Consider the following 15,105-nt stretch of genomic DNA (forward strand, 5'->3'; position numbering starts at 1 on the left):
GGCTCGATGACTTTCTAGGTGGTGGAGTTTAGCCATTAATTATTAAATATACATACCTACCTACTTTCTCATATTATACAATATTATGTAACAAACTACTTATAATAGTATGAGTAATTTTTCAGAATAAATATTATGTTTATTTAAGTCATTAAGTATATTTTAATAACAGCTAAAAAGCATGCTTGAAAATATTAACTTAATGGGGGAGAAGGAGAAAGTACGATTTAGTGAGAAAGAAAAAGAAATCATCAGGATGGTAAATCTATAATTTCAAAATAAACGGTACAATATTTAGTAGGTAAATCAAATTAACATTATGTAGAAATTCAGTATACTTATTATATTGTCAAAATGTACACAATAAATGATATGTAAAACGATAATAATATAACACATAACCGCTTAGAGGCAGGGCAATTTAAAAGTCTTTTTGCATCCAATTGAATAATAATTAAGAAAAGTAAATAACCATTTTTAGGAAGTTTAATACATATAGACCTGACTGTAAGATCATATTGAATATTCAATTAAATATATTGTTAACATTTGCATAAGTATAAAATTCAAACCAATGTCCAATCCCAAATGTCTTCGGTTCATAATTCCTTTTTAATGTAAAATCTTAAATTTCAGTCATTACATAATTATTTATTATTCCCTGTTGTGTTTTGAGATGAATACAATGGAAAAAGTTCATCCCAAACATTGTATCTATCGCAGTATAGGCAATTTTTGATCTGCAGCTCACTGTTAATGTCCACATAAGCTCTATCTTTTCCATAACTTGGCCAAGTTACATTATTGAGCAGAGCAGATTTCTGTGGTGTCGGATTTCTGGAACGACAAAATTGATTTACTTTGAAACTGTGCCTGCGATCAGGAATCGAGCATGCTCTTGTCAACTATAGTCGTGGAATTTTATAAATAGGTCCATTGTTCAAGATGTCAGTAGATTAAATTAAAATTACTGAATTCACTTGAACCTATGATATGGAAATAGAATAACAAACAAAAAAAGAACAATACATACCCGTGTGTGGCAAAATCTGCCCACATTTTTGTCAATTTTGTAACCATCGGGTAATCGGGATCTGTCACTGGAAATCTTGGGTAATTTATGCTGATGTAAAAGAGATATATTAATTCATCATGATGGACAGCACCTAAAAATATAATAGAAAGAATATCATTTCATATTGTCGCCAACTACGTTTATTTACTATAATCTTCTTTGACGGTGTTCACCCCTTAGTTGGAGTGTATGAACACCACACGGTGCCTGTAAAAATCCCTGTTGATCGCCAGTCTTCTTGCGTCATTCCAGGTCATGCCATCCCATAACTCCGCCATATACATTACAGATAGTATTTAGTGGTCTTCCAGGATGACAGAATCCGGTTGGCTTAAAGAACAGGCAAGCCGGGTTGAAATTATTTTCAGGCGTCCGTAGATTTGACATTATAAAATCATCGTCAACTTTAAAACAAATGAAAAATTAATCTAAAATGTGCAATTCTAGACAAAACCTGTACAAAACAAATTATATGGAATCGTAAGTATTTTTTAAAGATATTTACAATGTAATTGATACGATTTCTATATACTATTTGACAGGACGTATACGAAAGTAATGGTTATTCATGACAAACATCTCAACCCGTGGAACTATTAGCGGGTTCGAACATGGGCTGAATAGAGATATCATTTATCATGGATACAATCATGTTTTACAGTGTTTCTTAACTGGTGATCCACAGATTTTCTGGTGGTCTGTGAATTTTTGGCATCCAAATGCCCATGTTAAAAATTCAAATAAAATCTTCAAGACCCATGCACCTGCAAGTGTTTGTGCATTGTGTTTTTGTTCTTAAAATAGATTATTGGTTTTACATGAATAAATCAACCGCGAACAGATATTATTATACGTCATGTACAATATAAATAATATTTTTTATTTCTGCGTTAGCGGTAAAACGTTTTTCCTATTTTCAGTGGTCCGCAGGTGTAAAATGGATGATTGTTCTAAAGTTTAGAACACTCGCGGTAGATTTGAATAAAGCGGCTGATTTCTGTAGTTTAAGCCAAAATATCAAGTAAAAAATGCTATCAATTGATTTGCTCATTTTCAATAAATCGACAGAGTAGTTTTGCCGGAACACCACAGATTAATCGCGAGCCTAATACTACAAGGTTCTAAGCGTCCTTGAAAAAACAAACCCAACAATTAAGTAGTATTCTAAGCTGCTTCATCGTTACTTTTGTTTCTCCAAGGACGAACATTTAGAACCTTGTAGTTCTCCACTTGCGTAATGCTACCTGACATATTGTTAGTAATAATATATCATAATACTCCGTTTACACGTGCATGGATTTACTGTTCACAGTAAGACAATGTATGGGTAAACATGTATTATCCTGCAGTTGGCAAGATTGCGTGCATGAATCAAACAAGTTTGGAAGCTTCTGAATTTTAACCCGCATGTAAGATCTGTGCCTGCGCAGTAGAACGATAATGGCGAAACTGCCGGTAAAGAAGCAAACTACTCATTTTGAGGTTAACCGATTTTTAATACGTCCTGTCAAATAGTACTATAAAATGACAACATCGCGCCACGCTTACTCTTGAAGAATGAGATTGGAGAGATAGTCAGCACTTTTACGTGTAAACAGTTATTGTCATGATAGTTTAAAATAAGCACTATTGCCGACACTAAATCCATGAATGTGTACAGGCGCTATTATTTTCACATTTGATAGTAAATTTTTAATGACCACTTACCTAAAGGTGTGCGTTCGCTTTGATTTCCCCCTGGTAGATAAAAGTGACTTAATCGTCCTTTATAGCTAAACCTGTAGTAATACAGATGATTTCTATTGCTTTTGGCGAGTAAATCGGCACATCGATGTGAAGCGTAACCAATCACTCCATCAGCATAAAGGTTGACCATTGCTGTTATAGATTCATTGTTGTTTTGAATATCCTGAGACTTCAAATAATAGTCTTTTAACTTTTTACTGATGTTTTTTGATCTTGAAGTATTTCTCTCGTAGAGAAATGCGATCGGTGCTATTGTCTCCCAATTTTGATTCATTGAGTTTCTGTTTGTTTCGTTCAATACAATCTCTGTAGAAGACGAAAAGAAAACATATTATAATGTGACTAGTGAGTGTTGACATCAATAAAAGAAATAGTGAAATATAAAATAGGTGGGATTATGTATTTATATGTCAACCGTTATTCTTGCCAAAGTGAGTGGATCAATACGATTGCTTGTTTAAAATTATTATTAACACACCCCTAAAGCAAAATGACAATTATTTTTGGCATTTCTGAGGTTTGCAAATTTCTCCATTTTATGGACACGAATTATAAGGTTTTTGTGGATTGATTTTTGAAATGCTAGGATGTCTGAAGGGTGCATGAATCTTAAGTTTAGTAGGTAGTTTTAAGTAGTGTTTTAGGACCAAAATAGAACTAATAAGATAGATTTGAAATAAAGTAAGAATTGAAAAATGGCATATAGTTGCTAGACTATTTATATGGGATCTTGACAGCCCACCTCCCCCTTCCCAACTGCTACAAGCATATTTAATTTGTGTCCCTTTAGATATAAATTATTGTATCTTACCATAGCCCGAACCGGCAAATTCAAACTCTGTTATCCCTATCATGATGGGGATGTCGGAGAAGTCTCCAAACTGCAGAAGCTTGGCAGGATCATCCGTCAAAAATCTCTCTTGCCCAAAGTCTGCTTCAATTACAGGACTCCATACCAAAATAGGATCGTAGTTAAATTCCTGCAAGATGTAATTTGCCACTATGTCGTTTAATAGTTTGTTTACGTAAGGAATTGGAAATGGCCGACAATAATAAACTTGCTGCCTAGGCAACGGAACAATTCTAAACTATATTATTATACTGTATAATCGTCACGATTGGAGTATCATACTGTGGCGTAATGGTTATGCGTTCGGCTGATAACCGAACAATCGTTGGTTCGTCGAGTGTGCTTTTTTTGTGTGAAAAAATAAATTACGTGTTACATGTCACACGCCAAAAATACACTCTGATCTGATTTTCCAAACGCGCCTAAAGAAGTATAACTTCAAAAATATTTTGGGTCCAGTGTTGAGGAAATTTTAGGGTCACACTACGTCTTGAAATAAAGTAACGGAATGCCAAGACCATGTGCTCAACCCCACTGATGCTATGGTATATTATATTAACGTACGTAGAAAAAAATATTTAAGGTTCTTACAAAGAAGTCATCAAAAGTGTTTGCAATTTGCTCTGCAGGAATTCTTCTGAGGCATGCCAGCATTTCTTTTGTGGGAGTAGTCGGACATCCAACAAGTACGGCTTGCTTGTCGGCCAAGTTACGCTGATCATGTGCCATCTGCCAGTTTCCACCCACTGCTCCACTCATAGCGATTACTTTGTGGAATAAACCTGAGAATTAAAAACAAAATAATTTAATCCGATTACAACATAAGAATTGTATCACAATGTGAATACATGTCATGTATTCATTGATTTACCACATAGGATAGGCTTTAAGCTGAATTCACAAATGTTTGAGGCGTACGTCTTTGTTGAAATTTAGTAAGAGAATCGTGACTGTTCATTGGTCGTGATATTGGTATTAGGTGGTATTCAGCCAATGAGTTGCCGGTTGGTTGGTATGGAACAGTTTGTAGTAAATGTGATTATATATTGCTGCGTTTATGAAAACTCCCCCTTGTGTGCTGATCATGGCCCCCATAAAGGGGAGGGGGGGGGCGAACAGGGCTCTAGTCTGGGGGCCCGGCGTGGGGGGTCGACCAGATATGTGGATTAACACATATCCAAATTTGCTATAATAGTAATAAAGTGGCCTGCGGCGCTATGTTCATTCATGAATATTAACATTGAAAAAATATAATTGTACGATGCAATTTTTGATTATTGTGTGTAAATACTCGACAACTCAGTAATTCAAGTGGCTAAAACTACACTGAATACCCCATTTTACCCATTTGGAAAACGCTACTTTAAAGCGTCACACTTTCTTTAAGCTTAACGATAGGTAGGAAGACATGCCAAAGATCCTGGCCTGGGGGCCCGCTTCAGAATGTAGGGGCTATTGTGCTGATGCATGTAAGTCCATACTGAACATGGACTCCATACGATTTTCGTTTGTAAGGGCCACATCCCCCAGTTTGAGATTTAATGATAAACCATAGATATATGGTTCATTTGAGAAAAGAGAGTGAGAAAAATGAATACATGATACGAGGGTGGGTCAATAAGTCCTTAGAAAAGCCGACAGGTGGCGCGACTAGTACTGTAAGCGGTTTGTTTTCATGCAGCGGCACTACCGATTCAGTATGCTACGAAGTTTCAATCAGATTGGTCGGGTTGTTGTTTTTTATTTTCGTACATTTAAAAAAAAATTTGCTTGTTTACAAAAATGGAGAAAATTGAGTTTAGAGCTGTTATTAAACATTTTAATATAAAAGGGTTAACAGCAAAGGAAATAAAAAATGAGTTGGGTTTAGTTCACGGCATATCTGCTCCTTCACTTGCAACTATTTATAAGTGGTTAAATGAATTTAAACGTGGTCGTACATCAACAAAGGATGAACCACGCTCAGGACGTCCTGTAGAGGTGACTACACCAGAAATGATCAATAAAATTCACGATATGGTGTTAAGTGACCGAAGATTAAAGTTGAGTGAGATAATTGAGATTACAGGGATCTCAAAAGGTAGCGTCATTTCTATTTTACATGACAAATTGGGCATGAAAAAAGTTTCTGCAAGATGGGTGCCGCGTTTGCTCACAGTCGACAATAAACGCAATAGTGTGGTGGCCTCTAAAGTCCTGTTGTCGCTCATGCAACGCAATCCGGATGAATTTTTTCGTCGCTTTGTGACTGTAGATGAAACATGGATACACCACTATACTCCCGAGACGAAAGAACAGTCAAAGCAGTGGATTGCGAAAGGCGAACCATGTCCAAAGAAGGCGAAAACCGTAAAATCAGCTGGTAAGGTTATGGCTACTGTATTTTGGGATGCACGTGGAATTATTTTCGTTGACTATTTGGAAAAAGGAAAAACAATAACAGGGGATTATTATGCTTTTTTATTGGACCAGCTAAAAAACGAAATTGAAGAAAAACGGCCTCATTTAAACAGGAAAAAAATCCTCTTTCATCAGGACAATGCCCGTGTTCACACATGTTTACGATCAATGGCTAAAATTGAAGAATTGAAGTTCGAATTAGTCGACCACCCACCGTATTCGCCAGATTTAGCCCCCAGTGACTTTTTCCTTTTCCCAAACTTAAAAAAATGGCTAAGTGGACAACGTTTTTTTTTCAAATGAAGAAATCATCGATCGGACAAATGCTTATTTTGAGGACCTTCCGAAAACTTATTTTTCTGACGGTTTAAAAAAAAATTGAGAAACGTCTAACCAAGTGTATTGAGCTCCAAGGAGATTATGTTGAGAAATAAAAAAAAAATACAAAAATAAAAACTGTTTTAATGCTTTTTTCTAAGGAATTATTGACCCACCCTCGTACCTCTTGTCATTGGTGATATCAAATGAAGAATGGCGCTCATGGCACCTGCACTGTATCCCATAATTGTGACATTATCTGGATCCCCACCAAAGGCAGCGATGTTTTGTTTTACCCATTTCAATGCTGCCACCTGGTCCTTCAAGCCATTATTTCCAGGGGCTTCCTTATCTCCGGTACTGAGGAAACCTGAATAATAAATGTGTGATGAATAGATTGAAAAATGATATTACTACTCTCTGCATCATCCATCTTTCAAATACTCAAAGAATCACTTCTCGTGATACTATTTGTATTGGGAGATACAAATACAAATTTATTTTGTAATCTTCATAATGACATTCACGATGGCTGAGCGACTTACGCGTCAGCTTATAATGTTGTGGGTCCAAGGTTCGAACCCTGGCAAATATACATATTGTTTTTCAATTTGTGTTTGGAGCCAGAGCATGGACCTAATCGGTTGACCAAGTGGCTAACAAGGCCCATATGATCTTATCAGGATCGGACATGGTTTTAACCATCTATCTTTTAAGATAGAAAAAGATAATGGTGTAACAATCCAAAGAGGCATTGACTAAGAGAATATGTGTTATTTTGTACTATTTGTAAAATAGAAAATTGTGACCATATCAAAATTAGATTCAATATAAATAAAAGGGATTTCTAATTATAGACATTTAAATTTTTTAAGAGAAATCGATGTTTTTTAAAATAAATATAAAATACATTGAAGCTATTACATTGACATTATTATATTATTTATTAATACATTAACATTACAATGAAAAGCTATTACAAAATATTTTCACTGCATTAGAGAAAATTTAATTTTAATGATAAATATAACCATAAAATAATAATGCAATAAGATGGGATTCCCATTTTATAAAAAAAATAAAAGTTTATCTTTCACTTTAAATAAAAAATATATTTTTTAATTTATTAATAAAGCTGGTGTTTACGTGGTAGAACTCCATTATAATGGTTTTGAAACAAGGTTATTTTTGTCAATTCTATTTTAATCAAGTCATTTACGTTGTCACGAATTGCAGGGTTCGTATTTTTCTACAAGGTGCCTTATGTAGGCAGAGCATTCACCTTAATATCAATTCAACATTCTTAAATTTTGTGTATTTTCAGTATTGAATAAGAAAAATTCAACTTACCTAGTGATGCTAGGCGATAACTTATTGGTACAAGGACAATATCCTGGTCAAGAAAGTATTCAGGTCCTGAGAAGAAACTTTGTCCTGACACACCATAAAATCCTCCTGGATGAATAAATACTATTACTGGTTTTTTCTTCTCGTGATGAGTTTTAGGAATGCTTGTCGTATAAACGTTTAGACGGAGACAGTCTTCGGATAAGCCGATTTCAGTATATTCTTGGAAACAGGCGGGGCCCTCATTTCTGGCGTCAAACGTACCATTGTAACTGTTTATTAGTACTGGAGCCTGGAATAGTTAATGGTTACTCAGATAAGCATTTTATTAAAGACCATAATACATTGACCATCACCAGTGGGTGATATACACCAACCACGGTGGCCGCGCGGCTTAAGCGTTGGACTATCACGCTGTGGGTCTCAGGTTCGAATCCTGGGTCTGGCAAGTACACATATTGTTTTTCAATTTGTGTGTGAGTCAGGGTATGGATCTAATAGGTGAGCAAGTGGCTGACATCCATTTCTCGTAAAAAACAAAATTTGTTAATACAAACCTCTACTCTGTGGAGGCCCATATGATCCTATTAGGATCGATCGAAAAAAAAATATTGATACATTTATTAACTTTATAAACTATAGAAAAAGTAGTAGTCAATGCTTTCAATAGAATAGGCAAGAATTGAGTCGCTTAGTCTCTGAACCCGTTCTTGAAGTTTTATTGAGTTTCGAGTAAATCACAAACAACTTTTTGTGCATTTACAAGTGTGTTGATGTTAGTAGTTGTGACGTTTGTGTAGCGATTTAAATGTATGCTAAAAATCATGGTTTGAATCGTGACGTCTGATTTGTCGGCTATGTAGAGCGGATTTAGTAACTTGTTATTTATCATAAAACGATATGGCGACTAAAGACAATATTCATTTTAATTTTTTGACGAAACAGGGTGGAATTTAAAACTCACACCTTGATAAGTTGGTAGGCCTATCGATATAGGACATCAAAACTAATTTTATAGAAAAATGGCCCAGAGCGGGTTTGGTGCTTAAGTGACTGAATTCAGCAGAGCTGTCAAAATTCAAAACCTAAGTGTTTTTATGGATACCATAATTATCATTACTAGCGGAGCCAGCTGGCGGTCGCCAGTCTGTTTCGCTAGGTCTTGCAGACGGCTTGGCGGTGTTGGATATTAATATAATTGTGAAGTATACATAGACGGCGCCATAGTTTTCCCTTCGGGATGGATTTTCATTCACTCAGACAGTTTGACATTTCGCCGATTTGTCAGTTTTGCGATTTGCAAGTCGCCACAGCCAATATAAATTTGGGGTCATATGCGTATTCTATTCAGGAGTCTGGCCTTTACAATATCGTCTGACACCACCTCAGGCTGATAGGTCTAGCATAACAGCTGGCAATCGCCATCTAATATGTTTATATATTCCACTTTTTCATTCATAATTATTTGTTTTCGTTGAACTAACGTTGTTGGTTAGTTTTTTATAATTCATTAAACCCTGCCTTAACCAAACAATAGTAGTTAAAATATTATTCTATCTATTAAATATCCAAAATGATGTATGATTTAATAGTAAAATTTTAAATGTTTTATAGACAGATACGTATTATGGCTTGGTTTTCCCAGGGTTAATTTGAATTTTAAAAACTTACCAACACCATCTGTAAATTGTAGTCTTAGTTCAATGTAAACAAATACGTATAACTGACAAAGTTTAGTCTGTACTATCTATGGTGAGTTATATATTATATTATATTAAGCAAGTTTATATGTATAATTTTGTTAAAAAATAATGTTATAAAAATAAAAGTAGGTACCTTGTAAGTAGTATTATTATAGACATCTCATTAGTTAACTCGATTAATTATTTTTCTTAGAATTGACGATTTACACCTCTTGAGTGTAGTATTTTTTATTGTTATAAAGAATTTTGACCTATTATTAGGTTTGACGATTTATTATAATAATATGCTGTCCAGTGTATTGTTATTAATAAGATAGGGTTTTTACTAATTGGGTTTTTTACTGACACTTCAGCTATTCATAATTTGTTTATTGTACTTTTTGTTGTAATTTCTGACTAAATAGGTAGGTAATGGAGTTTTTACCTACTTTATTGTATTGTTTTACTATATAAGGTAGAGTTAAGGGTGTTCGTTGTCAGTGTGTGTTTACCTTTGGTGAGTGTACACGACGCCTGAAGATGCCGAAAGGCGAAACCCGGGTCGCAAAAAACGACTTAAATGGAATAGTACAGAGCTTGAATCCATTAGAATAATATTTCCATTCGATCCGTCACCATTTTGTACAAAATACACCAATAACCTAGAATTCGCCAAAACTGCAGATAGATACTATTGTCGACTTACTATAATATTGAGAAGAGCGTAATATGTACCTATATAATGTAGTTTCTTATTTATTAAGTCTGAAATTATTCAATTTATTGATAGAAGTATTAAAATTATCTTCATCTCACAATAAATGTCTTGATTGAAATTGATTATTTGTGGGTGCTAATAGAAATGTCACATTTTTTCGATTATTCCTGCAAGTTCTAAATTTGAATTCTGACACGTCAAATGAACTTGTTTATATCACAAAAAAAAACAATTGAAAATCAATCATCTATTATTTCAGTTTGACAGATAAAAAGCAGTGACATGGTTTTAGATTATATTTTCGTAGTAATTAGTGAGGAAATATGTATTTATTTCTTGTTTGTACTCAAATGTGCATCTTACAGATTTGAATAGTTTTATGGAATATTAATTTAGATTTATGAAATATCGATTATATAGAAAGTATTAAACGACATTATAATCAATTTGAGGTACACGGACAGCAAGATGCGAAAATGTATGGTGACGGATATAAAACGCTATTTAAAAACGATATTATCTGTGATTGTGTCGAGTTTTATGAGATTGTGCCGGATTCAAATGGAAGTAGATTCGGGACTCCAAAAATTGAAGTGAATTCCTTTAATAATCAACAAAATGGTATTTAAATAAAAAATATGGTGCGTTTTCCAAAATCTCTTAGGATAATAATATATAGGAGATCATAAAATAATACAATTAACATGTATTATTAATAGAATTTTAAATTTCCTATTGATATATTAAAAAAAATAGTTTCTCAACGTTTGCAATGTTTTATGGAATTGACTAATTATCAATATGGCATACAATATAGTATATACAAGAATTAATGGATTTCCAAATTGAAAACATAGTATGAACACAAATTTGATTCGAAATCTTGGTATTATTACCATTTTAGTAATTTCAAATGAATAATACATTTAGTAGGTAGGTCATTAGTAATATTATTTAATTCTAGAAGAAATTTCCAAGATAACTGCATAATTAGCATGGGGAAATAAAAAACCGAAGAAATATGTCACCATTATTATTGAAATATATTTGAGTTAAATTAACCTGATATCAATAAAAATATACTTTTAGATATTCAAAATACATAATTTTATTGCACTTGTGTGTATTGTTACTTGTAAAAATGTGGATGTATTTCTCAATTTATATTTATTGGTATTATAGAGAATGAAACAAAAATCTACTTACTTCAAATTACAGTGTAGTCGTAATCCAACAATAACCGTATAATCGAATATAAAAGAATGCCACAATCCAAAATTATAACCCAGCAAGTGTTGCGCCCTTACTTGGTTTCGAAATAGTTTTTGTTAGATACTATGTAATGATTTTGTAAACTAGCAGTAAGGCGCAGTTGTTAGATTTTTTAATGTTAAATGTTTTAAGATATCAAGCAATTAAAAAAAAATCCAGGCATGTGTATTATGAGATTGTGTAGGTAGGTATTTAAAAATTAAATAAAACCCATTTAAAAAAAAAAGTATCTTGCTATGTTTTAAGTTTGGACAGCCGATGATGATAGCTAGTTTAGTTATTTTTTTGAATATTCTAAATAATTATAGTCATGCTCGTTATTTTTTGTAACATTGGCAAGGCACTTTTATTTCAGTGCAGCCTTACCAAATATAAAAAAAAACACAATAGTGTGATGTTTGTTACAAATGAATCAGCAAAGCAAAATGATTTGCTGCTCATTTAATCATAAGCTGAAATATGTTACCTCCTTTTAAGCTACACTTTCATATTATTTACTCATCTCTATCGAGAAAGGCTTTTTTCAACGTTGGTTGGAATTCTTCATGAGAGTTCGTCACTTACATTGCTTGTCAATATTCTTTTCAAATAAATGTAGATATGCATTATTAAAATGTACATAAATTTATTATTATATGTTTTTAAACAATCTCTTATGATTAGTCAGTTACCTACTGCTCCTATATAATTATATATTTTTTAAATATTTATAATGTATTAGTATCATTGCAAATTGACCCGTAGATTAGATTGTCTAATAATGGCCATTAAAAAATGCATTAATATAGCAATTATCATAATTAAGAGGCATGTATTTTGAAAGTGAACTTATTCCACTTCAACAAATTTTTGGCTAAAGCCAAAAAACTGTTTACGGTGTTGATGTTACATAATATGCTTTTTGTATTGGAAAAAGTTACCTTTGTTACTGACACCGATTTTGAAGATGATTTTTCTACTGGATTGAATGCTATTAGGTTCTTCTATTCAAAAAATACTTGTTCAAACTCATTTTAGTCAAGTAGTGGAATAAGTTCACTTTGAAAATGCACCCCTCTAATATTATAATATGAAAGTGAAATATAAATATGCCATGTGTATATTTCAAGTTATTTATTCATTTTAGATATCTATAGTGAATTTTACAAAATATAAATTCAAGACATTAACAAAATAAAGAAATATGTAACATTATTTACAATATTTATACAAAAATAGTGTAATTAAGAGAATAGATAATAAAACATTAAATTGATTTGTTACCTTGAAGCGTAAATCACCAACTGGAGCTTGGGCGTATGGAATTCCTCGGAAAGTGTAGATTGTCTTTCCAAGATTTGTTGTCGTATTGGAACTTCCTTGTATTTGACCTAACGCTGTTGATACGATAGTATCATTCTCAGCGTTAGATGAAATCAACAGTGAAAATGATATTTGCAAAATAAACAATAATATTTTTTTCATCTTGAGAGCAAGCTTGTTAGTTGAGCACTCAGCTGTTACTGAACAAATGTATTTATAAACAGGTATAGACATGTAAAAGAAAAAAGCATTCTGATACAGGGTAGTCACAGAAAAAGACATAAATAAATAATATATATTAATTTTTTGGGCGCCTGAATAGTATCTTCAAAAGTGACCTCCCATTGTGTCTTAAGCGTAATGTTCAATCAATGTGTGCTACCAACGTTCATGTGTGCGTGTGAAACATGGACTCTTAATGTAAGAGAAATCCAAAAATTGTGAGTAGCATAACGTAGCATGGAAAAGTGCACATTAGGCATAACACAAAAGAAACCAATGGATAAGGAAGCAGACAAGGGTACGCGGTGCTATATAGGTTGCTAAGCAGATGAAATGTCAATGGAATCGACATGTCGCTCGGCGAATAGACAAACGCCATAATACAGTGGTACCCAAGGAGCACTAACTGCCCACAGGAACACCCTAAAACCTGCTGGATAGATGAACTCATAAAGTTCAGTGAAAAAATATATGAATTTACCAAATCCAGGATTCAAACCCAAGATTTCATAAGTGGCCACGAAAATATTCATAATATATAATACATAAAAATATAATACTATTTACTTGAATTTTATTTACTGAATCTCAACCTGGCTTGCCTGTTCTTCAAGCTAACCAGATTCCAGCATCTTGAAAGGCTGCTAAATACTATGTATAGTGTATAAAGCTGAGCTACGGGATGCTGGTATGATCTGGAACGACGCAAGAAGACTCGCTAGTGACAGGGATTCTTGGAGGCGCTGCGTGGTGTCCATATGCTCTAATTAAGGAGCAGATATGGCCGAAGAAGAAGAAGACATATATAAAAAATATGTAGACACTAACAAACCTTTTTCTGCACTCTGGATGAAGGGGAGAAATGTAGTAGAGGGGTGGTATTGTATGAGCAGCTGATGTTGTGGAAAGTTTATGTAGAACTATCTTATTCAGATTAGAATAAAATGTTCACATCGGGCGTCAATAAAACACAGTATATCAAAAACCAATCGTGTCCCGTCCCGCACTAACTTTTTTGACTGGTGTGCGGATGTTGATTTAAAAATAATGGGGACTTTTCTGGTCACATTCCACTGCAATGGATAATTAAATATTTTGGGTCAATAAATACTTGAACATACAAGTGCCAATCAACTGCATAACATCAACAACACGCAATATATTATTTAATATGGAATACTCTCTGAATAGGTTGTAGAGTGATTAAGGAAAACTTTTATCATATTTCATTGACCTTAAACCCATACAAAAACATTGTCTACATCTATCTATATGGGGAACAAATAAAGGGGAATCACCTTATACCTTGGCAATACAAATAAGATATCATTTCTCAGAATGTCTACTATTCTACCTTCATAAAAAATATTAATATTCTGTTCACTATAGGCAATAATGATTCTTGTGTCAAGCTACCAATAATAATTATTATTATTTCATACAATAGGTTTGTATCTATATTCTATATTCAGTAAGCAAAGTGGTACATGAATGTAATACATTATTTTGACTTGATTTATCTATATATCTGTCTGTAACACATGAGAAAAAATATGTAAATGCGTAGGAGAGTGTGAGACAGGGAGAAGACGTATTAAAAGAGGTAAGATGACAGAAAACATACGCGTAAATGCAAATTATGAGTTTAAAAAATAAACTAACATGCAAATAAAGGAATTGTTTATTTTAATTGGGCTGAGAAAGAAAATATTTTCTAATTTGTGACAGATTGCAGGAAAGGTATAAATAAATACAGAAGTATGGTATCAGATAGGAAACACGATTTTCAAAATGATATATCTCTGAAAATGTCAATATGTATCTATAAGAATATTATGCTCGATTCAAATTGAGACTTGATTGAGACTCGGGAGTAGATGATAAGTGTAAGATAAGTTAGTGGAAATGTTAAAAAATCAACAAGGTGGCATTTAGATAAAAAATTAGTGTCATATTACAATCAATCAAAAAATAGGATGATGAAGAACTAATAGTAAAGTGCATGGCCCCCACAAAGGGGGGGGCTGACAGGGCTCTAGCCTGGTGCCCGGGCTCAGGAAGGGCCCAGCGTGGCGAATCGACCAAATACGTGATTTGAACACACAAGTCGCCTGCGGGGCGAGGCTATTTATCTTCAATATTATTTAAAATTATGTGGTTGTACGATACAATT

At 33.5% G+C, this 15,105-nt stretch overlaps 1 protein-coding gene across 1 annotated transcript in view; it reads right to left on the reverse strand.

Moving 5' to 3' along the window:
• The window catches only part of LOC147073755 (uncharacterized), a 75,495-nt gene that overhangs the window by 43,330 nt on the left and 17,060 nt on the right, over positions 1-15,105 (reverse strand). Inside the window, 8 exon segments of the mRNA XM_085944676.1 lie at positions 757-837; positions 1,034-1,166; positions 2,783-3,127; positions 3,633-3,801; positions 4,263-4,453; positions 6,574-6,759; positions 7,740-8,028; positions 12,672-12,812. Coding sequence (XP_085800802.1) covers positions 757-837; positions 1,034-1,166; positions 2,783-3,127; positions 3,633-3,801; positions 4,263-4,453; positions 6,574-6,759; positions 7,740-8,028; positions 12,672-12,812 — 1,535 coding nt within the window.

Source organism: Rhyacophila brunnea, unplaced genomic scaffold, assembly GCF_057557595.1.
Source record: "Rhyacophila brunnea isolate RB1 unplaced genomic scaffold, BYU_Rbru_1.0 scaffold_17, whole genome shotgun sequence".
NCBI classification, from domain to species: Eukaryota; Metazoa; Arthropoda; class Insecta; order Trichoptera; family Rhyacophilidae; genus Rhyacophila; species Rhyacophila brunnea.